The sequence below is a fragment of the Macaca fascicularis genome, chromosome 3, assembly GCF_037993035.2.
Source record: "Macaca fascicularis isolate 582-1 chromosome 3, T2T-MFA8v1.1".
NCBI lineage: Eukaryota > Metazoa > Chordata > Mammalia > Primates > Cercopithecidae > Macaca > Macaca fascicularis.
In genome coordinates, this window is record NC_088377.1 from 91,493,715 (window position 1) to 91,520,469 (window position 26,755).

At 39.1% G+C, this 26,755-nt stretch overlaps 1 protein-coding gene across 2 annotated transcripts in view; it reads left to right on the plus strand.

Moving 5' to 3' along the window:
- Nucleotides 1-26,755, plus strand: part of VPS41 (VPS41 subunit of HOPS complex) — a 211,182-nt gene that overhangs the window by 126,136 nt on the left and 58,291 nt on the right. For both annotated transcript variants that reach the window (XM_045389032.3, XM_005549755.5), the window contains exons 8-10: nt 10,703-10,822; nt 11,956-12,102; nt 17,728-17,794. In XM_045389032.3, the coding sequence (XP_045244967.1) occupies nt 10,703-10,822; nt 11,956-12,102; nt 17,728-17,794 (334 nt within the window). The remainder of the gene's footprint in view (nt 1-10,702; nt 10,823-11,955; nt 12,103-17,727; nt 17,795-26,755) is intronic.

A 26,755-nucleotide genomic window follows, 5' to 3' on the forward strand; every position in this document is an offset into this window, starting at 1 on the left:
ATAGTTAATAAGACCATTAGTCAGAAAAGTGGTTTGACAGGAAATGAGTGTGTTTATATGTTCACATACAACACTATGGGGTAAATTTACAATCCTTTATTTGTCTTTAAGCCTTTTGGATCCCCCCCTCAGCCTGTACGGTTGTTTGTTTTCCTTTTAATTTTCTAACTCAATTTCAGCCAATTTTCTTGATGTTTGTAACAGTGAAAATTGGTGCAAGCTAACTGTCTAACAATAGTGAATTAGCTGTGTCAGTGTCCTACGGCCAAAGATCACCAGGAGCACCCCATATGGTTTTAGGAAGATGTTAGAAGAATTGTAGGATTTAGGCTGGTATGAGGTGATTTGGGGGAGGTTTAAGGCATCAGGGCTTTGCTCTAGATTGGATACTGTCATGCAGTATGAGTAATTCTACAGCTGGGCATTTTAATAAATCTTATCTAGAAGGAGAAAAGGCTAAGCCAAAGCCAAAGTCATAACTGGTAAAGAAGCAGCAGTCTGTCATTTTAGCCAAAGTGGAAGGTGTTTGGTCGTTGCCACGACTTGGAAAATGTTCATGTCTGGTTTGCGTTCAGACGTGATTATGGAGTGGTCTTGCTTCTGTCCTGGGCCTTCACGGTCATGCAGTGGCCTTGGCTGATATTGGTTTTCTGTGAAATTGTTTATATTCATAAGGAGAACATCAGGGCCCTGCTGTGGGTGCCAGGCTAGCTTCTGGATGTCAGCTTTTCTCTTTCTCAGTTGGAATAAATAAAATTCTCAACATTTGATAGATTGCTTCTGTTGAGATTCTTTTCTAAAATATATGTATGGTTCAATTATCCTTTTTTGTAGAAATAAAATTATGTATGTAGATATATTCATGGAAGGCTGTACACCAAATTATTAACAGTGTTTGTGTCTGGGCAGGATTATGAATGTTCTTTCTGACCTTCATTGACTTTTATTTACTTTTTTGTAGTAAGCATACATTATTTTTATAATAACAAAAAGCAAAAGAATGTATAGGGTAATCTCAAATATTTTAGATCTTGTTTTTAACTTATGATTGTACATCATATGAAATTCCCTACATTATTGACGTCTATTCTTGGCTCAGTGTTATTGAATAGTTGCATACTATTGTATCTTATGGATCTATTTGATTTTCTTAACCGTTCTATCTTTGGACCTTTAGGTTATACCCAGTGTTTGGCTGTCATAAATCATGATGTGGTGAAGCTTAGAATCTTTGGGCTTTCATCTGTTCCTCTGAATGTTTTCCTATCATTGATTCTTAGGATTAGAATTACTGAATCAAAGGTTATGATTATTTTTTAGGCATTTAATATGTGTTGCCAGGTAAAATTGTATTCCAGAAAACTTATACAAGTTTATATCAGCTATGTGTGAGTACCTATTTTACCACATGCTCATTGCCAATCTGATATATAGAGATACTCCATTTTTCTATTTTGTAATATATTTGAATTGTTAGTGATTTTGAACATTTTTATTTATTAGCAACTTCTGTATCTTCCTTTGTGATTTGTCTGATTGTATTCTTTGCTTAGGGCAGCTTTTAATATTACCATAGAAGCCAGGACAAGGAAGGCTGTCCAATTGATATTTACTGTCAGTTTGAGCACAAATTATTGCTGCTTACTGAATAGCCTGCAGCCTTTTCTCCAATTTTGGCCAAATATGGAATAATTATTCTTGTTCCCAGGGAGGCATTATATAGGAGTCTAAATGAGACTTTAGACCCTGAAGTGTGTAGAGAGGATGAACATATATTACCCCGTAGATGTGAGTCTGCCCCAAAACCGTCAGTTCTGCCACTTCTGTGAAAGCTATCAGTGCTGACCGGTGTGTCCAGTTAATGCCAGTTTTTCAGAGATGGTAAGAAAGTGGATTATAATGCTCAAAATTGGGTTCATTTGACTCCATTTCTCCTGCAGATAGTGTCTTGATTTTTTTTTTTTTCAACTTTTGGGCTTACTTTGTTTTGTTTTGTTTTTAGTTTGGGTTTTTGTTTTGTTTTGTTTTGTTTTGTTTTGTTTTGAGACTGAGTCTCACTCTGTTGCCAGGCTGGAGTGCAGTGGCGTGATCTCGGCTCACTGCAACCTCTGCCTCCCAGGTTCAAGTGATTCTTCTGCCTCAGCCTCCCGAGTAGCTGGGGCTACGGGTGCACACCACCATGCCCAGCTAATTTTTGTATTTTTAGTAGAGACGGAGCTTCACCATGTTGGCCAGGGTGGTCTCCATCTCTTGACCTTGTGATCTGCCTGCCTCGGCCTCCTAAAGTCCTGAAGCCACTGTGCCTGTCCTGTTTTACTTTGAATTGTGCGAAGGGCTTGTTCAAATACATAAACCCATGTTTTCAGGTAACTGTCTACATTATTCAAGACTTAGCAATTTTACATTTCTTTTTGATATGCTCACTGTGCAAGGATTTTCACCAGTCATCAATGATTGAGATTATAGGTAGTTAAAGTTAGAGATATTTGTTCATTGCACAGAACATTAATTCAAGTTTAATCACCCAGTGGATGACTTTTGTGTTATCTCTACCCTGATGATGAGGGTGTTTGACCTTGAGCCCAGCCCCGGGAAATGTATCCTCGGATAACTGCAAACTGAAAAACAGACTCAAGGTGTTTGGTATGAACAGCCAGCTCTATTAAATTTGTAGAGTCCATATGGAAGATTTTTTTTTTAAGTGGTAAAATTACTTAGAAAGTGTCCTAGTCGTTTCTGAAATCACACTTGTAATTATGTGCTTGCATTTGCAGAAACTGCAGATTAGTAGTTTAAATAGGGGCCTACCTCACATGCTGGCTTGATTGCCAAACCCACATAGGTGTGTAGGTAGATACTGCATAGGTGGGTAGGTAGATCTAGCTGTCATCTCTGGTTTTTTAATGCAAAGAAAGCTGCTCCTAAATGGGACCTCCGGTGTTTAATTTATTTTGTTCTCATGGAACCTTTAGCTTAGATTTCTTGGTTGCTGAATTGATTGTTACCTTGTGTTGATATAGTATTTTTTAAATTTCAAAGCATTGGTCTGTCTATATAGGTTTCACAGAATTAACTGCAAGGGCCTGTCCAAAGCCTGTGTTGCTAATGCAGGAACAGAAAACCAAATACCACACGTTCTCACTTGTAAGTGGGAGCTAAATGATGAGAACACATGGATACATAGAGGGGAACAACACACACTGGGGCCTATTGGAGGATGGAGGATGGGAGGAGGGAGAGGATCAGGAAAAATAACTAATGGATACTAGGCTTAATACCTGGGTGACAAAATAATCTGTACAACAAACCCCTGTGACACTAGTTTACCTATGTAACAAACCTGCACATAAACCCCTGAAATTAAAAAACAAGTAAAAAAAAAAAAAAAAGTCTGTGTTGCATGGGAATGGTGTTTACTAAAATATTGTTTGTAAGCAAGTGCCATTTGAGTTGGCTCTAGGAACCCTTGTGCACACAAGTTTTCTATGGTACCAGCATTTTGTCCGTACTGAACTTGTTTTAAACATGTTAAATTCAGATAAAGGAGATTGAAGCATTATAACTTGTTCAGAAAATAACCACTGAAGTTAAGGCAATAATATATTTTGGAAGTTCTCTTTTTCTTCCCACATGTTTATGTTGTATCTTGATGGACATAGTAGAGCTGTTGATGGTGTTTAGAAAAGCTGCATGTTTGAAACTTTGGCACTAAGCCTAAGCACGAAGCAAGACAAAGACACTTACCTGCTCCACATGGATTCCTTGTCATTCCTGCCTCCTTCAGGATTCAAGAGCCCATCTGCTGTCAGTAGCCAGCCACCATCCTAGGTCTTCTCCACACTCATATTTTTCTCACTTGCCTTCTTGACTTTTAAAATTTTGCTCGTGATCTTTTCTAATCTTGAATATTTAAATCCTTTTGTAACAGGATGTTCCCATTGTTATGCCTTTGTTTATTTTTATTGAGACAGTTTTTTTTTTTGTTGGGTTTTACTTTTATCTATTTCTCTATTTTATTACCTGGATCTTCCACACTTTCCTGACCTAGCGCAGGTTCTCGTTTGTGAAATATTTGTTTTCTTTAAGCCCCTTGGTTCTCCCTGTAGGAACACACGTGGTATCTAAGCCTTGACCCTGGACTGAAGCCCCTGCTGAATCTTGCCCACTTTCTTGTCTGCCACAAAGCTAGCAGTGTGGTCAGTATTTAGGGAACCTGAAGGAGCCAAGTGATTTATCAACTTGAAAGATTACAAGATGATTAAAACAGGGCCAACCATACTCTTTTCAACTCCATCAGGGAAGAGTGAGTGACAAGTAATGATGGACGTTAGGTGACCAGAATCGGGGACTTCATTACAGCCCGATAGGAATCTTGCCACACATGTGGGAGATTCTGGGCTCCGTGTCCTTATAGCGCTCTGTAGAGTAGGAAAACACTAGATAGATTTATCAGCACAAAACAGAGGAGAATAAAGTATATTGCTGAGGATGTGAGGGCTCATATTGAAATATAAGTACTGAGAGTGCTGACTGCCAGAATGTGGATTTATGGGAAATAAAGCCCTAAAATACTTTCTCCAACAAAAAAATAGACCTCTTGGAAACAGCTTTTCCTCTCTATGTACTTAGCTCCCATTGAGCTTAAATTGCTCTTAGTATTGTGATAATGACAATTCAACATTACAGGGTATGGAAGATGAACCAAATAAATTAACCAGCTGCTTTTAAGGGTAGTTTTTTTCAATGGCTTACCCCATAAAATGCTTTGTAGAACATTCGTGCTCAGTAGGTCTGTGGGCAGTTTTATGACTGGAAGGAAAAAATGGGTATTATTAAATGTCAGTGAAGTACAGGCAAATAGTTTTGTGTTAGTTAAATTAGTATAGAATGTTTGTAAGAAAAGGAGTTCATCTTTTCTTAAATCACCAAAGCAAAGCTTCCCTTGGCATTCCTATCAGAAAATATGTTTCTGCTTGAAATTCACGGAGATTAGGATAAAAAAGCCAATGGAGAGTGGATCATTTGGCCATTGTCCACTTATGAAACTCTGTGTCAAATCAAAGCGAATCCTGTATGAGAGTTTCAGAGGTATAGAAATGACTCCGTAATTATTAGTGAGCATTTAAGGTTTTATACTATGTAGGATAGGAAAAGTGGACTCACGAGTAAAGAATAAAGTAGAGTGGAGAGGAAAGGCAGAAATAAATGTTCGACGGGGCCAGGCTTGTAACATCGAGGAGAGAAGCAGGCCAGGTGCCAGAGTGCCTGGAGAAGTAGGCGCTGTGGCAATTCAGAGAGCCTTCTGCAGGCTTGCAGACACATTTCAGAAATTACCGTTCAGGCCAAATGTGCGATCAGTTCGTGTCTCTGAAATAAAGGAGCTGCAATTACTTAAACCTAAGAGAGGAAGGCTAACCTTAAAAGCAGCTTTCAAATTTTTGACAAGTTGTGCACAAATTCTGTCTGCTGGCCTTGAGCGAAGGGAAATAAAGTGACATTACGTGCCTGGATGAGATCCATAGAAATGAGCTCTTTCTAAAAGCAAGGCTGTGTTGATTGTATAAATTAGTCATTGGGTTCTTTAAATTTTTGAGATTGGAGTAGATTCCAATATGTTCAAAATACTTTAGGAATATTACTAACTGTAAAGATAGGCTGAGTAACAAAGGTTTTGGGAAATTGCATAGCTCCCCCTTTAGCAAATGCATTGTGTATATGGTCAGAAAAGGAAAGAATTAAGACTAGTAGACTAGGATAGTCTACTTAATATTTAATATTTATTATGCCTGTGTGTCTAGCAAAGTATAAGATATGATCCTTTTCCCCAGCACACTGGTTGGGGAATTGCCAGGTAAACACGCCAATCTCAGTGCACAAGATTTAATAGAGTTAGTTGTGCAGTGAGAAAACCAGTGTGACCATAAAACATATACAGAACCAACAAATTGGGGGGAAATTATTTGACTTACAAAAGAATTCTCCTAAATAATCACTTTCCTTAGTATGTTTATGATGACCTGCTTTATTTACAGATATTTTCTTATTTTTTTATCCACAAAATATAAAGTGATAGGGACTTAGGCTATTTGAAAAACGTAAGAAAATAACGTGAATCCTGTCAAAACTTGTAATGTTAATTAGTTAAAATTTGTTTCATTTACAGAGGTTAATTTTTTATTCCCCTCCGTTTTTGAGCACACATCAGCTGCATAGAATGGCATGTGCCTGTCTGCATTGTAGAAATAATCACTGGGAGAAGCTTCTTTGCTCTTTTGATTACATGTCAGAGCAGGGTCCACAAGATTTTTGGGAATCAATCCTGAGATGGCCTGGATTCAGAATTCTTCTGTCCTTCCTTTGCCTCCTCCCCTCTGCTGGAAGTTTTTCGTTTCTTGTTTTGGGAAGTAGAGTAGGAGACAGAAGGAGGCCAGAGTTCAGCCACCTCTACTTCTTCCCGTAGCTCGAAGCACACAGAGTGTATAGAAAGGGTCCGTTGGAGTGAGCTTACATTTTGGTGGGAACTGCAATAAGATTTAATTAACAGTTTTCTGAAGAAGTTAATGTTTTATTTGAAAAGTATATACAGTTTATGTAAATTCATTCTAATATATGTTCAGTATGCCTCAAACATTACTTCTTTAAGTTCCAGTGAATTTTTTTTTGAGACAGAGTTTTGCTCTTGTTTGCCAGGCTGGAGTGCAATGGCACAATCTTGGCTCACTGCAACCTCCTCTTCCCAGGTTCAAGCGATTCTCCTGCCTCAACCCCCTGAGTAGCTGGGATTACAGGTGCCGGCCACCATGCCTGGCTAATTTTTTTTGAATTTTTAGTAGAGACAGGGTTTCACCATGTTGGTCAGGCTGGTCTCAAACTCCCGACCTCAGGTGATCCACCCACTTCGCCCTCCCAAAGTGCTGGGATTACAGGCATGAGCCATTGCACCCAATCTCCAGTGAAGTTTTGATATTGCTTTGTTGTTTCATTTTAACTATTCCCCTAAATTTTCCTGATTCTAAAAATAAGAGAATGGATTTTCATTCCCATTAATGTATTAACATTATAAAAATATTCATATATTTAGTGCAGAATAATTATAACATAGAAATAATATAAAATTTCAGCACTCATTTATACAATTAGGATTACTTCATTATGTATCTTTTAGATTTTATAATATATGTGGATACACATTCACATTTTAAGGATATTGTGTTGAATACTGTAATTGTAATCTACTTTTTTATTTAATATGCCCTCATAGGTTTTTGTGTTAATGAAGATACATGCATAAAATAATTTAATAATGGATACATACTCATCGTGTGTGCTCCACTGTATTATGCTCCGTCATTCCTCAGTTGTTAGTCCATTTCTGGTTGTTATAAATAGCTTTACATGCATCTTTACTAAGTCGTCTGATCATTTCTTAGCGTAAGTTTCTAGGTAGCAACCTCCTGGTGTCATGTTTTTTTTTAAAGCTTTGAGTCCATGATGCCAAACGATCCTCCAGAAAGCTGGTGTCCAAGATCACAGCTCAGTAGTTTGAAGATACCTTTTCTCTGCACACGTTCCGCTCTACCCCTCACCCCACATACCCATTCCTGACCATGTCATTTTGATTCATCTTTATCAGTTCATTCTTTTTCCTTCATCTGTCAGTTCTAGAAACATTGCTGGACTGTTTTGAGTGTAGTTTTTATAAAATGTTTTTACTATCTGGACAAATCCATTCCTCCCCCTAAATCTACTTGATAAAAAAAAATTCTTATTTTTTTAAGTGAATTTTTAGCATTTTTGGAATTTCTAGAAATAATCCCTTTGGGATTTTCTTTGGACTTGCATTAAAATTATAGGTTAATTTAATGAGACTTAAACTCTTTAGTGAGAACTGGAGTCTTTCTATCCATGAATATAATGTGCCTTTCTGTTTATTGAGTTCTCCTTTCGTATCCCTCAATGAAATGTTTTTGTTTTGTTGTGTAGCGACTTGTCATGTTCATTATTAACTTTTAAATCTAGATTTTCCGTTTTCTACAACTTTCTATCCCATAAAGTTTCGGTTTATAGTCTTTGTTTTCTCATTTTTCAAAGTACTCTGGTTACCATAGGAATTCATCTTTTACCCAAAGATTGAGAAAATTTTTTGTATCATTTTTGTTTTGTTTTGTTCTTTCTCTTGTTCTTTGTTATTAATTTCTTAATTTTGCTGTTACATGAGAATTATGATGATAAGAATTAGATCTTTTAAGTTACTTTGTTTTTTTCAATGTCGTCTTATTCATATGGAGTCACAAGTTGGGGATTACTCCCTGGGTAATTTGTGTTATTTTCAAATGCAGGATTTTTCCATAGGTGCCTGCCTCTTGTCAGAGTGCCTGCTTTCCTTCCCACCTGGGACAGCTACAGTGCTGGCTGCATGCTTGGGGACCCAACCTTTTGTGTTTCAGAGTGAGACTGGCCACTCCCCTTTGTTCCTGCCCCATTACACTGAGTATCCGGGGTGTTGTAGCATTCTAGGACCTGCCTGACCAACTACTTCCCAGGCAGGCTTTTACTGGGGGAATGAGTTAAATCATGGCCTTCACTGGGGTCTTACTATTAGCATATTTTACAGAATTTTTAGCTTAAAATTTGGAGCGTATTTAACTTTTTCAACACAGGTGCAGAGTTTCTCCTCTTAGTACTGCATTGGTCATTTCTAGGTGGGAATTGGTGAGGGAAAGGAATTTGATGCTGTGTCCCACCATGCTGTTCTCCTGGCCATCCAGCCAACCCTTCATTGCAGCAGGTGGTTATTGAGCACTCACTGTGCTTTGCCCATTTCGTACGATCACCTCCATCAGATCCAGGCCACAGATAGAAGATAGACATTTTGATCTTATCAGTTCATCATGTTTAATTGTTGTGGCCGGGCATGGTTGCTCACACCTGTAATCCCAGCACTTTGGGAGGCCAAGACCGGTGGATCACCTGAGGTCAGGAGTTCAAGACCAGCCTGGCCAACATGGTGAAACCCCGTCTCTACTAAAAGTACAGAAGTTAGCCAGCCATGGTGGTGCACACCTGTAATCCCAGCTACTCAGGATGCTGAAGTAGGAGAATCACTAGAACCCGGGAGGTGGAGGTTGCAGTGAGCCGAAATGGTGCCACCGCACTCCAGCCTGGGTAACAGAGCGAGACTCCATCTCAAAAATAAATAAATAAAAAGAATTGTTTTTAGCTGCCTGTCTTTAGTGGGGCATAATCTTCTCTGTAGCAGGAACTGTATGCTCAGCCTTTCTCCCCCTTTCCTAGATTTTGAACCTGCCCTTTCAAAATACTGAACACATTCATCATCCCTCTGCATTTGGGCTGACACAGGAGCTTCCCTAGCTCTGTTCTCTGCAAATGGCAGAAAGAGGCTGAATCACAGTCAGGGGACACTCCCGAAGGCCTCTAACTGGGGGGTAGGGAGGCATGGTAGTAGTGACTTCTGAATTGGAACCTGGGATGGGAGAGGACAGGGTGGGTTAGAAGGTCTCTGAGAATATATAGGATATATCTTAATGGGAAGATGGGGCTAAGTATGGTCAGAAGAATCCCTGCCTCCAGTCTCCCTGTGGAAGTTGTGAAGTCACACAACTTCAAATTGTTATAGCATTTTAAAGTGACTGTACTTTGCTTACTTGTGATGATGGACATCATATTTAATTTTAGGGATTTTATTTTGTGCTTCCTCTGCCTGTGTTAGTCTAACTATTGAGAAAGATATACAGGAAATACAAATAAAATGTGAATTACTCTCTTTCCCCGTTACCTGTTTCCCCTGTCTCTTTTGGGGTGGGTAGAGGACATAAAATATACTAAGGTAGACTGAAATTGCTTGTAGTGGTAGGAATTTTAATAATTCTGTTATGGAATCTGTTGTCAGCATTTGCTTTTAAAGGGTAAACATGTGTTTCAGGATTGGGTGCCTTAAGTTATATACTGTATAAATGTCTTTTCTTAAAGGATTTAAATGGAATATATCAAGAAAAATATTTATAGTGTTCTTAATAATGTATGACTTCCTAGAATTACATCTTCATTAATCTTAGAGGTTTTTGACCAGTTATATTTTATATTAAAATTTATCCAGCAGGTTTTTTGAATGATGGAATCTTCCCTTTAAAATAAAGACCCTAAATACTATGAAGTTTCTAAAGAAGCTTAATTCCAATTTTTCTTATTTTGTGATGTGAATTGCTGTTCAAAAGTCGTTGTTCAGTTATTTGAGTTAAATGAAAAACATAGACTGCTTCTATTACAGTTTAATCTGTGACTAATATCTTATTTTCAGTGAAAAACTTAAGAGGTTTTGATTTCCCGATTTACAAAATAAATTAGTTCCCGGACAATCATTTGAAGAATTTTTGTGATACAAATCTTTTGATTAACTAATGTGCGTTATTTTCCATGAATCTTGGTGTGTTGGTGCCACCCTGTGGCTTGGCCTTGTAGTAACTTCAGCACTCGTCCATTTTAAACAACGTCCTGGGGAGAATGTGATGTGCTAGGAATTCTTTCCAGGGTACAAATAATATACTACTATAAGTTACATTAAAGTTGTCGAGAGTGGACTTGTTTGTTATTTGGTCACAAGGATAGGTAAAACTAATAAGTAAAGAACCTGATACATGATTTTCAGTTTCTAAGATTCTTTGTTTATGCTCTTTGTCCCTAGCTGCTACTGTTTGAACGGTCATGGATGAACAGATGGAAGTCCGTTGTTCTGCATGAAGGGGAAGGGAACATAAGGAGTGTGAAGTGGAGAGGCCATCTGATTGCTTGGGCCAATAATATGGTAAAAAATACGCCTCTGTCTTCCTAATGCTTGTTCAGTGGCAGAAGAATGGCCAAGTTGATAGGGCTGTAATGAGGGGAAAAGATGCCACTCGCTGTGGTGGTGATTTCTAAAAGGTGAAAGGACGATTGGTATCGTACCTAGGAGGTTAAAGAAATTAGATTGCTTTTGGCTTTCATAATATAGTAATTCCCAACATATTCTGGACTCTATTTTAGAGTAAGAAACCTGAGGCATGGAGAGTAGCCAAGAAAATGAAAAGCTATCTTAATAATTGAAGGACTGCATTGGGAATGGGTCTTGAAAATATCATTTGCCTGTTGGCCAAAGGCAAGTAAGAGTTGATATGAAACAAGTGCAGAATATTGCTGATTTCTCTTTTACTCCCAGTATAATCATAGGCAGAAGTATAGACCTGCCTGTAAGAAAGTGAATTGTGAATTTCAGTGCTGCATTTTAACTTAAAGTTTACTTGCTGTGAATTGGGGCTAGTAGGAAGTTTTAAAAAATGGTCTTTTTGACATCTGGCATATGTTTTGGAACATCAAGGTATAATTTAGTATATCAGTTCTATTCAGTTTTAGATGGTAGAAATCTGGCTAGACTCTACCTTTTTATTCTGGACTTTCCTTACTTCTCCTGGGTCACAGTGAAGGTAAAACGAACCTGTGGTCTCTTGGTTCATTTTTAGTTAGCTGCTTGCCTGATGTTTTCATGTGAGAACTTTAAAATGTCAGATGTAGTTTTCTTTATATAGGTGGCTTTTCAGACTCAAAGTCGTTCTAAAAAACGAACTTCATTTTTGTGGTGGAACGATAAAATTAGAAATGTTACTTGTCTGTCGTTTTGGAAATGCAGCTACTGATGTCTGTACATTTCATGTTTCTGTTGGATTTGAGTCACCCATGCCATCTAAGAAAATCTCCTTTGTCCAGAAAGAAGGGTGGAGGTTTCCTTGTGGTTTAAGTTCCCATAGGGTTTGTGTGGAGCAGGAGCATTTTCCTTGCATGCTCAGTAAACACTGCTAATATTTCTCCGTGCTGGTTATTGCTAGTATGTAGCAGGGGCTGTTAATAAGTTTTCTGTTACTTTCCTCCTGAGTAGAGGATGCTTACTACTGTTTTATTTTCCAGGGTGTGAAGATTTTTGACATCATCTCAAAGCAAAGAATCACCAATGTGCCCCGGGATGATATAAGTCTTCGCCCGGACATGTATCCCTGCAGCCTCTGCTGGAAGGACAATGTGACACTGATTATTGGCTGGGGGACTTCTGTCAAGGTGGTTTTGCTTGTCTTTATAATAAGTCCATGTTATTATAGATCCACTGAGGGTGGTCCAAAGGACTGTGAGTCTTGAATGGCTTCTAGGACCCAAATCTTTTCACCTGGATGTTATTGTGATGTGATTACCATTTAATGCTCAAATTATTTCCTGTGCATAAGTTTTAAGATATATTCTTTCTTTTCCATGGCATGTAAAACTATTTGTGAACTTTTTCATGTTCAGAATGGTGCTGTCTTTTTCAATCTTCTTTTAATTTCTCACATCCCGGCTGGCCTTAGCTATTTACAGAACATGGGGTTCGTTTTGTTGTTTAGTCAGGTTTTCTTCTCTTTATTATTCTTTCCATTTTCCCTTAGCTTTGACCCTTCACTTCTTCATTAGAGTTATTGATAGTGGAGAGAGAAGGTTAAAATTAAATCATCCTGCTGCTTGGTGATAATTTGATGGAGTAGAGGCCCAGACTTATCATCAATAATAAGATTTGGGAATATTTTCTGAAGTTTAATTATCTGACCCTTATGTGCCTGGGTAAATGAAATTTAGCTGCTCTGCAAAAGGGGGCCCAAAGCTCATTCACATTTATTTTATGCCTACTAGTGCTTCTGTTATATTAGATACTTCAGTGCCAAAAGTTGTTTCTCTTTAAAAAATAGCTAAATTCAAACAAAATAAACTAAAAATTAGTGGAAGTGTAAAAATGGCATGAGAGAGTATCCCAGCAATAGCCTCATGGAAGAGCTCAGGCTTTGAGGCCAGACAGACCTGGGATCAAGTGCAGCTTCTCCATTTTCCTTTGTGATCCTCTGTGAGCCTTACTGTCCTCATCCACAAAATGGTAGTGCTAATTGTTCTCACATCACAAGTTTTGGGGAGAAAGAAGTGAGCTAATGCACGTAAAGAGTTTTGCATAGAATCTGATGTATTGTAATTGCTTAATAAATGTTAGCTGTCACTATTATATAAAGTTCTAGAAATGTCATGAAGGGGACATGGCTGTTTAAAATTTACTCTTCTCTGGAAAGGGAAAGTGGAAAAATTATTAATGGAATGACTGTTATTAGCAAGACAAACATTGTTACACTTCAGGCCTTCCCAGCCCTTATTTTATTATCATTCAGGTTCTGTTTTCTTCATGTGTTAAGTGAACACAACCTGATTTATATTTAGGGTAACAGGAAAGAAGCTGTGCCTATAGCATAGGATGGAAAAAGTGATTCCCTGTGGGCTCTCTGTCCCATGTGTGTGGTTACTCATCCAATAAATTTATATTCTTACTATTTTAAAAATCCCTTAAACGGACCAGGTAGCTTGTTAAAGTTCTGATTTTCTTTTCTTATGGTGAAAGACAAGGAAAATTAGCCTATAAAGAATATGTAACAAGTTCACTCATTACTACCAGAAATTCTTTCTCTGGTATGCTGAATGATGGCCCCAAGGATAGCAGGCCCTAATTCCTAGAACCTGTAAATGTTTCTTTATATGACAAAAAGGCAAATATTTCTTTATATGACAAAAAGGTAAATATTATTTTATTTAGCAAAAGATATGATTAAGTTAAGGATCTTGAGATGGGGAATTAACCTACATTGTCTGGGTGGGCCCTAAATGCAATCACGTTTATCTTTATGAGAGGGAGGCAGAGGGAGATGCTAACATGGAAGAGAGGAGGAGAAGGCAGTACCACTGTGGAGGCAGAACTTGGAGTGAGGTGGCCAGTGAATGGTGGCAGCCACCAGAAAGCTGGAGGAGACAGCAGATTGTCCCCTAGAGCCTCCAGAGGAAGTACAGCCCTGCCAACACCTTGATTTTAGCCCAGTGAACCTGATTTCAGACTTCTAGCCTGCAGAACTGTAAGAGAATACATCTCTGTTGTTTTAAACCACCAAGTGTGGCAGTCTGTTATAGCAGCCATGGGAAACAAATACCCTTTCTCTATGCCTAAGTTAAGATCCAGCTTCTATACAATTTTTATGTCAAATATTTCATTTTATTGGAGGTTCCTTTTCTTCAAACTCAGTTCTATATGTTGAGCACTTCTCAGTGTAGACTCTTAGTGAGTTCTGTTGAAGGAAGAGGAGATAAGGACATGGTCTTTCTTCAGAGAGACAGCAATCTTGTTGAGGAGAAGCAACCAGAAACAGTATAATAAAGTGTGCAATTGGAGCTTACCATTTACTTCATTCATTCATTTGCCCAACAAACATTTACCAGGTGCCTGCAGTGTGCCAGGCAGTGTTCTAGTGTTGCAGAACACAAATAGACAAATGAGTAAGTTCCTTCCCTTGGGAAATTTATGTTCTAGTGAGGAGGGTGGACAAAAACAAGTAAGTATAGCATGTTGAAGGTGACAAATAAAAAGGAGGACATTTTAACAGGATAATAGGAAAAGGGATTGGGGTAGGTACCATTTACTATAGGGTGGTCCAGGGATGGCCTGTCCAATAACTAATATGTCGTTTGGTCAGAGATCTGGAGAGAAAAGTTATGCAGCTTTGTGGGGGCCTGGGGTAGGAGGTGTTAGCAGAAGGAGCAGGAGTGCAAAAATTCTTGAAGCAGGAGTGTGATTGGTATGCTTTTGAGGAATAGCAAGGAAGCTGTTTGTGTCAGAGTGAGTGGAGCAGGTGTGGAGGAGAGGGATGTAAGTGAGGGTGGAGGAGGATAGGGTGGAGGAGCAAATGATGTTGGAGCCCAGGGGCCGTTGAGAAGTCTTTGGCTTTTAATTTGAGTGAGGTAGGAAGCCAGCACAAGGCTTTGAGCTGTTGTGGAGTCAGTTAAGTGATCTAACTTGTGTTTTAGAAGGATCTCTGGTTGCTGTGTGGAGCTAAATAGCAAAGGGGCAGCCAAGAGGGGAGACCAGTTAGGCTTCTGCAGTCATCTCCATAAAAAATAATGTTGTCTCGGATCAGGGTAGTGCAGCTGGTGAGAAATGACCAGATCCTGGATATATTTTGATGGTGGACTCTGCAGTATTTGTTGACACTTGCATGTGGGGTGTGAGATCACAGTCACCTAACATAATGGAAGGTGAAGCTACCTTTTGCTGAAATGGGAAAGACTATTGATAGAGCATGTTTAGAGTGAAAAAGGCAAGAGTTGGTTTTAGGTGTGTCTAGTTGAGAGATGCCTGTTATCCACCCATATGGAGAAATGGAGGAGACAGTTGGAGGAAGCAGATTAGAGTTCATGGGCAAGAACCTACCTGTCAATGGTAAAGGGCTCTTATAATAATTGATTTGTGCTTATGCAGGACATGAGCTTAGGGCAGCACTTACCTATTCACCCACCTTTACCTGCCACTTTCTACCTATGAGACAGGTGCTGGTTGAGCCCAGACTGCAGAGCTGAGGAGTACAGTAGAGCCATGCCCAGCTACCAGTAGTGCAATGCGTCCTTGTTCTCAAGCTGTGGCATGGCCAACAAGATACCAGTCAGGCCTTGGTGTGAATTCCAACTCTGACCAGGCAGTCTGGCATCACTCACAGAGCTTCAGTGTCCTCATCTCGAGATTAGACATAATAATGTTGTCTTTCAGGGGTGTCTGAGTGTCGGAAGACTGTCAGCCCTCCAGTTCTGTCAGTGTTCCCCAAATCTCTGCACTTCATCTTCCTGTCAAGTCTTTTTGGTGCTGGTTTTGCCCCAACTAAATCTGTGCTCAACAGTGTAGTTAGAATAATCTAAGTGCAGGTCAGATGAGGTCAGTCCCCTCCTTGCCCGTAGGATGATTGATCATAAGCATGACTTCCAAGGTTCTGCGTGATCTGCCTCTCCATTCCTCTCCAGCCTCAGCTCTGTATCCTTCTTCCCCCATGCCCTCCATTTCTGTCTGATTGAACTTCCAGTTGAAGGCCCTACGCTGTCACATCGCCCTGTTCTCCTGTGCTGTCTCTCCTGCTTCAACTTACATGTCACTTCTTCCAGGAAGTCTTCCTGCCCTAGCAGGAGATGCCCCTGCTCTGTACTTCCCTGTCACACTTCAGTAAAGTGCCTTATTTTTGTGTCTCCCCCGCTGCACCATAATCTTAAGAAAATAATGATATCTATTTCACAAAGGGCTTAACTCAGGAACGGTGCCAGTAAGTGCCCAAAAAGTGTTCACTAATATTGCTGTTACATTTGCTTTTTTATTATACTTCAAACCACTTGAAAGACTGTTCCTCATGTACTTATATCAGCACATTAAAACAGTTGTCCATCTGGCATTGTGGAATGTGCCATTAGATGATTTAATAGTTCCCTAGTAAGTGTGGAAAGAAGAGTGGATCACTTATAAGCTCAAAAGTCTACCAGAAGGGAAGAAAATTGGAGAGCGGACAGGAAATTATATGAAACGGACAAGAGACAAATGGCAGAAAGCAATCAAGGAAGAAGACAGCGGTTGCTTCTATGTGGTGGCTTCTACCTCTGTAGCCATGGGTTCAAGCCCTGCATTAGGGAAAGTAAGCACTCTGCATTCACTGAGTTGCTGCAGTGTTGCTGGGCAGCAATTCATTATACTACGTATATTAAAAAACAAAACCTTACAAAAGTGTACATACCCATTGGTATCAATTCAACTTCTAGGAATTTATCCTAAGGAAACAAAAGTCCTGAAGTTTTATATATAAGTATGTTGATTGCACTATTGCTTACAATAGATATAAAAACAAAAAAACTATGCCCCCAAAGGGGGTTGATTAAGTGTAGTACATTCATGTAATAAAATGTAGTCATCCCTCAGTATCTGTGGGGAATTGGTTCCAGAACCCCTGTGGATCCTGGGCTCCTCTGATGCTTATATAAATGATGTAATATTTGCATATATAAAATGATGTAGTGTTTGCATGTAAGCTATGCACATCCTCCTGTATACTTTAAATCATCTGTAGATTACTTATAACACCTGATACAGTGCCTACATATCACTGCATTTGCATGGACTTAATGAAGTAGTTGGTGTGCAGCAACTGGTCAAGTTTTGCTTTTTGGAATTTTGTGGCATTTTTTTTTTTCCCTGAATATTTCTGATCCTTGTTTGGTTAAGTCCGTGAAGGTAGAATTCATGGATACAAAACCCAAGGATGTGGAGGACCCGCTGTATTATAAAGACTTTACAGAATTATGTTGTAGAAGAATCTTTAAATGACATACCGAATTACTTGTATTAAATTGTTAGGTTAATAAAAGTAGCTTTCATAAAAAAGAAGATTATTAATGGTGTTCTCTTTGTGCTGGGACAATGACTAATGTTTGTTTTCCCCTTTGAGTTTTTCCATATTTTAGAATTTTCCATATTATAGTTACAGTTATGGTAGCAGTTATAAAAGAACACTATGTAAAAGAAAAAGGAAAAAACCCTGATCACAGACAGAAGTTGTACTTGGATTAGTACTTGACTTCAGGTTCAGTCTCACCAGGAAAGCTGAACTTATGTGAATAAGGCTTTACTGAGGAATAATGTTGGTGAATATAAATAGTGATCGCTATATGTCATTTACATTAATTTCTGTCATTTAAGTCATAGGGTAGCACTCCATCTGCAGTGCTACATGGTTAATTTAACAAAGATACCATATATTGAATAAAATGTTATGAAGAATTTTCCATCAAATGAATAAAATAACCTGCAAACTTATTTTCCAGATATGCTCAGTGAAGGAACGGCATGCCAGTGAAATGAGGGATTTGCCAAGTCGATATGTTGAAATAGGTATGGCTCCAACACTTGCCTTCTGTGGATGTAAAACTTAATTCAAAATTTTCATCTTCATTAATCTCACCCAGACTGCCATAGTCTTTTGCCTGGACCCCTGCAGCAGCCTCCTAACTGGTTTATCTTCTTCCACTGTGAATTACTCTCATCTACTCTCCCCTCTGCTGTCAAAATACAGATCAGATCTTGTCATCATCCTTCAATTCCTCCACATCATTCACAGGGTGCAGGTGGAACTCCTCAGTGGATCACAGAGATCTGTGTTGGCCCCTACCCGCCTCTCCAGCTGTAGCTTACACCAAGCTTCTCCTTGGTCTCTGTGCTACAGCCACACTGACCTTTCACCTGTCCATGCCTCTCCTTCCCCTTGTCTAGCACATTCTTCGGCTCGAGTGTTGCTTTCCTGGGAAAGCCACTGGACCTCCCTGACTGAGTCAAGTCTTCCCATTTCAGGCAGTACAATACTGCAGGCCTCCTCCCCTTCCTAGCACTTGTCATGGGTGCCAATGATCCTGTGATTATTCGATGCATTTCTGTCTTTTCTACCAGATTGTCACCCCCTTGTGAGCACACACAGGGTCTGTTTTTGCTCACCGTTTGTATCTTAAGGACCTGGCACAATACTTGCATGTAGAAGGTGCTTAATAATATTGAGTTGAGTGAATCAGTGACTCTGGTAAACAGCTGTTCAGAAGTATGCCCTGGATGATATACCATGACTTTTATAATTTAGTTTGAAAAAATTATTCTGAGGAAAAAAATTGCCATATTGTAAGTCAGCTGAAAAGCTCATTTGCCCATTTGCTTGGTGGATGGGTAATATAAATTTGGTGGGTTATTCTGCCAAGGTGAAGTTGAAATAAATTATTTGCACATGACTATATTTCTATAAACAGAAAGACATACATTACCCACATGGCTAGTGTAGTTATAACATTTAAATCTGGGCTATTTTGTACTTGAAGTCAGAAGTTGGCAGTAGAGTTTTAATCTTTTTTTTTTTAACTTTAGGAGGATAAATACATAGTTCAGATTGTGCAGCATAGGTATATGAAGAATGTAGTAGTGCTGAGAAAAACTGAGGACCAAGATAAGAGACAAGACTTATAACTAGATTATATAGATAATTGTTTCAATATCTTTTTATTCTTTCCTTGCCTACCAGAAAATAAAAACAAAAGCATCTCAACATCTCAATGCAATGTCCTGAGAGATTAGTATTTGGATATTTTAAATTGCCAGAGAGGTATAAAAATGTGGCAATTGTCATCTTCTTTCCTTAGTTGATATCTATTGATCATATGCTAGGTGGAGGGCATTGTGCTGTGTACATAAACTGCAGTAACTCACTTTATCCTCACAGGAACTCTTGAAGTGCAGGTAGTTTGCTTTTTATTCTATAGATGAAGAAATTGAGGCTCAGGAGGTAAATGACTTGTCCAAGATCTTACTACTATAGCGTTAAAATTGGGTAGAATCTAACTCTACAGAACCACCAGAAAGCTTCCAGGGAGGCAAGGAGGTTTGCTGAAGTGTGTGATCTTGATGAGGTTACTTTACCTTCTTGACCATCCTTTTCTCACCTGTTAAATGGAGGTGATAATATCTGTCTTTCAGGATGGTTGTGGGAATTAGACATGGCATAAGAAATGTGCCTAACATGGTACTTGGCACACAGTAGATGCTCACTAAACCATGATGGTTATTATCACCATGCACACTTCCATCCCAACTCTGTGACTGCTGGTAGCTGGCTCAGTGGTGGCCCTATTAGCCTAGAACCCCGGGATCACATTATTGCAGTGTGGTTCATCCGTACTGTAATTTATGTGAAATAGACCATATGTGGGTACTAACGGTATCACATTACTGACATTTTACTACTATGGTTAATGGTTAAGTACCATTTTTTCCCGTCTTAAGAGTAAACCTTTAAGAATATAAGCCATTTCCACAGCAGGAGGCAAAATGGTTTGGATAAGAGTCCTTGAGTAGGATAACAGAAAGGGAAGTATTAGGAGGTCTGGATTACAATTTCCTTTAGCCCTGAATGGTGTGAACCACTGTTCTTTGGTAAATGAGGTGAAAATGGCATTAAGGTTAAAGAAATATGTATGGCTGTACATTTCTTAGAAACCAAATGTTTGTAACTCTTTCACTTACAACTGAGATTCTCAAAAATAGCACAAAAGTTATTCCTATTCACATAGGCTATTGATTTATTCTGTTAAATGAAAAATAATAATAACATAATGAAGATTAAGCTTCTTGGACAATCACCAACACATGAAGAGATTCTCTATACATAGGGCTTTTGGTACATTATGTTTTCTTTCAGATTACATTGTTAAAAATAGATTGTAGTTTGTGCCTGGCATCCATATTTTAACTTCACTTGCAACTCTTGTATTCTCACAGGACTCCCTGACCCTCTGGTACTTTTCGCCAAAGTCTTCCATGATCTCTGTGGTATGGTAATTGGAGAGCTGATGTCATGATATTGGGAAATGAAGCCAATGTTTGTGTGTCATTTTCTGGGTGTTTTCTGCCAGGGGCAGTTGACTTAGATGCAAGGAATTAATGATTGACTTCTTGGTCTTAATTTCATATGGAATTTTGTTTAATAATTGAGATTAAACACCTGTATGAGAACCTATATCGAATGACAAGCCAGGAAGAAAGGGAAGAGAAAAAAAGGGAAATCCTTTTTTACTTTCAGTATTGTCTGTATCTTCAGTTGATCATATACTGTGGTCTTAGAATTTAGCACATCGTTCTTTTTTCAGTCTCTTAATTGATTGAAAAAACAATGACCTGAACATTGAAGATCTGTTTTCATAGTGGAGGAGAGTTGTGAGATAATTCTTTCCTGGATCTAAGTATCTCTCTTTATCCACCTGTTATCATTTTGATTCAGCTATATGGGTTACAGTAGTGGGATCTTTTTGTGTGTGTGCCCAGGAGTGATGTGGTTTCATCTCTTAGTGTGAGTCTCAGTAGAAATGGTGACAACTGGCATTCTTCAAGGTGTTTTTACTTGAGGGTCTAGGTATGTATGGTTTTCTGTTCTGTTATAGATAGTTCAGCATAAATCTTTGTAATATATTAATTCTTCTGTTCTGCATTGAATTTTTTTCTAACATATTATTATGAAACTTTCCTTAAAGACCTTTGTAGTGCACAGAACCTCCAAGATTCTGCAGTTAAGATTTTACTATATTTGCTTTATTACATATCTGTTCATCTGTTCCTTCTTTTGGGAGGGATGTAACAACTCTTTCCCCACTCAGTACCATGGACTCAGGTTTTTGTTGTTAGGAGTGGAATTTGAATGTTTTTGTTGTTTTGTCCATTAGCCATTCTTTTCAATTTCACTTCATGTATCAGGTCTTCTCCATAATTTGCTGATGTAAAGCATTGTAAAGTCAGTTTTACTTTAATGTGTCTGCTTCATAGCACAGCCCTGAAGCTGTTGAAGTGCTGTGATTTCCAAATGTATTTTCAGTGATAAGTGGTCATACTGACAGAATGTCCAAACTTATTGAAAAGTCTGTGGGCATTACATCCAGTTGATTATAAAATACTAATATCTGGTGACTAAAGGGCCAGAATCTCTTGGGAACAAGACACTACCTATCATAAAGGGCCCTCAATGTGTTTTCATAAATGAATATAAGACAATGAAAGGTATTTGTTCTTATTTTTAAATTGCTTGACAGACTTTTTTGTTTGTTTCTTTAAGAATCATAGAAGCTAAGATCTGTGGGATGTCACCTTATTTAACTTCAGTAAAGAAATCTGGGTAACATTTAGCCAATGGACATTTGGGAACCAATAAGGGGATAAGAAATGGGGGGAAAAGGCAGTGCAAGTTCTGTGTACCGCAGAGCTTTAGCCCTCGCAGTAGCGCTACAAATTCAAGAGAGGGCCTGGGGCACCCTGACTGCGTGCAGCAGAATCACCAGAGAGCCCTCACTTCTGTTCTTGCCAACTGCAGTGTGCTTTGAATCTAAGCATCTCTGAATTCTTATATTCTTCCCCTTCCCCCCACCTTTCCCCTTCCCTTTCCCGCTCTTCTTCCTCCTTCCTCCTCCCCCTCCCTCTCCCCCTCCTTCTTTTGATATAGGGTCTTGCTCTTTGCCCAGGCTTTAGTGCAGTGGCATAATCATGCCTTACTGCAACCTCAACCTCCTGGGCCAAAGCGATCCTCCCACCTCAGCCTTCTAAGTAGCTGGGACTACAGGCGTGCACTACCACGCCTGGCTAATTTTTTAGTTTTTTGTAAAGATATGGTCTCCCTAGGTTGCCCAGGCTGGTATCGAATTGGGCTTAAGAAATCCTCCCACCTTGGCCTCCCAAAGTGCTGGGATTGCAGGCATGAACCACCATACCCGACCCTGACTTATATTTTCTCGTGTGACTTACTTCAGATTCCTACTTCTCTTGCCTTCCACTTAAGTGACTTTAGTCAAGTTACTTAACCCCTCTGAGCTTCCTTGCCTCTCTAAAATAACCATGGGGTTGTTGTGGTGAAAAGCGATATTTAGGATACTGCGTCACAGCATAGTAATGTTCATTAAATGGGAGCTATTATTAATATTAGTATTATATTTAGTTACAGTGAGAAAGATGAAAATTCTGTTTTATAAAAGTAATTGAAAGAAAATTTGGGGAAGATATAAATAAGGGCTTGCTGAATGATTCTGAGGAGATTGATACCTTTTATAATTGCATTTTTCAGTAAAATCTATAAACATACATGACAGAGGTACAAGTAATAAGAATATTGATTTAATGTTGTCTCATAGGTCTGAATACACAGATAAGTAGTGGGATAAACTAGTTGGTAATTATTGGAGGATGGTTTTTTCTTTAAACAAAATTTTGATTTTTATCCTTTGTAATCTAATATCCATTAGGGTTTTAAGCAATTTTTTTTTTTTTTTAATGAAATGAAGAGGTTGTTTTCTCTTATGTTATGCACACCATTTCTGGCTTAAGGGGCTTATGGTCATGATTATTGCTGCTCTTTCCACCCTCATCCGTACCTCCTCAGAAGCTAAATTTTCCTACACTGTACTATTTTTTGTTTAACACCTGTTCCTGTTTTTCTCATAGCATGTGGTATTTTAATTATCTCTCTTTTTTTTTTTTTTTTTTTTTTTTGAGATGGAGTTTTGCTCTGTTGCCTAGGCTGGAGTACAGTGGTGCGATCTCAGCTCACTGCAGTCTCCGCCTCCCAGGTTCAAGCAGTTCTCTGCCTCAGCCTCCCAAGTAGCTGGGATTATGGGCACCTGCCACCACACCTGGCTAATATTTGTATTTTTAGTAGCGACGGGGTTTCACCATCTTGGCCAAGCTGGTCTTGAACTTCTGACCTCATGATCCATCTGCCTTGGCCTCCCAAAGTGCTGGGATTACAAACGTGAGCCTCCGTACCTGGGCTAATTATTTCTTTAAATATGCAGACTCATAGTCTCCTTTAAGTCAGGGTCAGGTCTTAGTCATCTTGATGCATCTAGAAGAGTGTCTCATGTGTAATTGGTACTCAGTTACTCTTTTTTTTTTTTTTTTCTGAGGCAGAGTCTCGCTCTGTCACCCAGGCTAGTGTGCAGTGGCAGGATCTCAGCTTACTACAGCCTCTGCCTCCTGGGTGCTCGCAGGTTCAAGTGATTCTCCTGCCTCAACCTCCCAAGTAGCTGGGGCTACCGGTGCATGTCACCACTCCTAGCTAATTTTTGTATTTTTAGTAGAGACAGAGTTTTACCATGGTGGCCAGGCTGGTCTCGAACTCCTGACCTCAAGTGATCTGTCCGCCTCGGCCTCCCAAAGTGCTGGGATTATAGGCATGAGCCACTGCACCCAGCCTCAGTCACTCTTCATTGAATTAAGTTGTAACCCTCAGAGATTATTAGACCCAAGGTATGAGAAAGTTCTTTCATATTAATTTTTATACCAATCCTGTGGCATTCATTCTGAAACTGATAGTGTGTAAGCTATCGAGAGCCAGACACTGTTGATCTATTTGTGACTCTCCTGCTGACTCCATTGCCCTGGGCAATGTAAGGTTGATGTATAAAACATGTATAACACCATGTATATGTGAAACATGTATAACAACATGTATATGTGAAAATTTTGTGGTTAGAAGATTCTGGGAATGTGGTGGCAGTGGCAACATAATTTTTCAACTACCTGAGTCCTCCCATAAAAGCAGAACAACTTGGTCACAGAACCAAAAACCCACAGACAACATTTACAACAAAACTTAGTGACAAAGGTAGTCCTAAGAGCCCCAAGACACAAATTAATGGGAAAATAAAACACTGATAGCTGCAGGGTGGTATCAGCATCTCTGTGAGAGAAATCAGAGGGGAGCAAGTGGCTATCTAGCAGACTTGAGGCCAGGGGAACTCCAAGATAGCCAGTTGGCATTCATGGAAAGGCCAGCAGGCTGCTCTGAGAACAGTGGGTCCAGGACCTGCAGTTAGGTGTGAGAGGCTAGGCAGCCCAGCTACCCCTGGGAACTCACACTGTGGAGCAGCCAGGCCTCCTCTCTCCACTGAGGAGACACTGCTGGGAGCAGAAGAAAGCCTGAACGAGACAGGGACAATAGAAACAAAAGAAACAGGTGCAGATAACACCCAGGAGGAGCTGAGCCAGGAATTCTCAGAAAGCAAGCTGCCATATTTTTCAGACCAAATGGAAACAGCAGAAGAGGGAGCTCTAAGAGTTCAATAATGGTCATTTCCCCTAAAAAGCGAGCAAGGTCAAATCCATAATAAGTTTTAAGAAAAAGTGAATAAGAAGCAGACATACCAGAAAGACACACCTACACAATAGATTACAACTGTAATTTCCTGTTTCAGAAGGAGCTACAAGACATCTTTAAAAAGTGATGTAAGAAATCAGAATTTGAAAATCTCAAATTAGGTGGCAGGCTTCAGGAAGAATTTATAAATAAAAGCTCATTTCAGAATTGAAGACTGAACCTGAAGGAAGACAAGAACAAATAGACACAAAGATAATGTTGGTAAGAGGAATAGAAGGGGAGCAGGAGGAAAATTGTAAAAATCACGAAGCAATAAGGACAAAAAGATTTAAGGTTAAGTGATAAATACTAAAGACAGGCAAAGATGATTCATAAATAAAGAGTCCCTGAGGAAAAAATAAGAGAATGGGACAAATGCTATAGACAATGTCAAGAAAAATTTCATGAAAATGCAAAGAAACAGAAGTTGAAATTATAAATTAAAACAGCAAACTCTGTGTCTGAAAATAGTGACCCATAAAGAGCACCACCAAGATACGTTCTAATGAAATTACTGGACTTCAAAGACAAAGAGGGAAACTTGGGTGTCTGGACCTGCACTGTCAAACGTGGTAACCATTAGCCACTGTAGCTGTTAAGTCTTTGTGGTATGGCTAGTGTGGATTGATTTATGCCACATACAGAATTCCAAAGACAGTCTAGAAATAAAAAGTAAAGTATCTCATTAATCACTTTTTGTATTATTACATGTTGAAATAATATTTTAGGTATGTTATGTATTATTAAAATTTCACCTCTTTTTTGAACTCTTTTATCGTGGTATATTAGTCCATTCTTGCGTTGCTATAAAGAAATTCCTGAGACTGGGTAATTTATAAAGAAAAGAGGTTTAATTCTCACGGTCCTGCAGGCTGTACAGTAAGCATGATGCTGGCATCTGCTTGACTTCCGGAGAGGCCTCAGGAAACTTAAATCATGGTGGAAGACAAAGTGGGAGAAGGCACCTCACATGGCAAGGGCAGGAGCAAGAGGCAGGGGTAGATGCCACACACTTTTAAACCACTAGATCTTGTGAGAACTCACTGTCATGAGGACAGTACCAAGAGGATTGTGCTAAAACATTCATGAGAAATGACCATTCATGTGAAATTCATTTCTGTGATCTAATCACCTCCCACCAGGCCCCTCCTCTGACATTGGGGATTACAGTTCAACATGAGATTTGGGCAGGGACACACATCCACGCTATAGCACATGGCGACTGGGAAATTTTAAATTGCATATGTCATTTGTGTTTTGACCCACGTTATATTTCCATGGGGCAGCTGATCAAGAACTCTAGCCTCCCTTTTGGATGAGGACTGCATATAGAATCGTATTTATCTCATCCTCATTCTGGATCTAGAAGACCTTGCTGAATAGAATTTTCCTGTGAATATAGTCCTTTTGAAACTCTCTTTCTTACTCTACTAGAATCTCTGTCTTTTTTCTTGAGTTATTTCTAGCATGTCTAGGAATGCTTTATCCTCCTGAATAAAGCAGAATGCAAAAGTCCTTCCACCTCCATCAGGAGGAGGAAGGCTGTGCCTCAGGTGTCATGCCCACTGTAGTGTAAGACCATCATCTCGGTGAACATAGCACCTCCTTGCAGGGCCCGCGAGCCGAGCCTCAGCTGGCTGTCTAGATGACCTTGATCTGAAGTAAAGCCACTGTCTTTTGTGGCTACCTTTAGGAACTCTGCCTGCATTTTTCACTACAAAACAACAAAACAAAACCAAAAACCCTCTCCAGCTTTTGCTTCCTGTTTTCATATATTTCCTCTCCAGCAGAATTTATGTTTATTTTCTTTGTGATTTATCTTTTCCAGATAATCAGGTTAAAAATGAGCTTCTGTAGTATTAGACCTGACAGCCACCTGTATTCAAACTGAGTCTCCTTTAGGAGAACAAAATACTTTCATTTAAATTAGTAGAGTCATTTTTATGTGGAATAGAATAGAATTTTAGTGAAAGTAAATAAACTGAAACTTCCATTCGTTGGCTGAAAATTCGAAATATAAAGTCTATAATTACTTGAATATATTTTACAAAGTCAGTCCATAAGCTTTTATATATTTTATGTGTATTTTTACAAGAATACATATTGTCATTCAACATTTTTCTCTCTCAATCTATATGAAGAATATT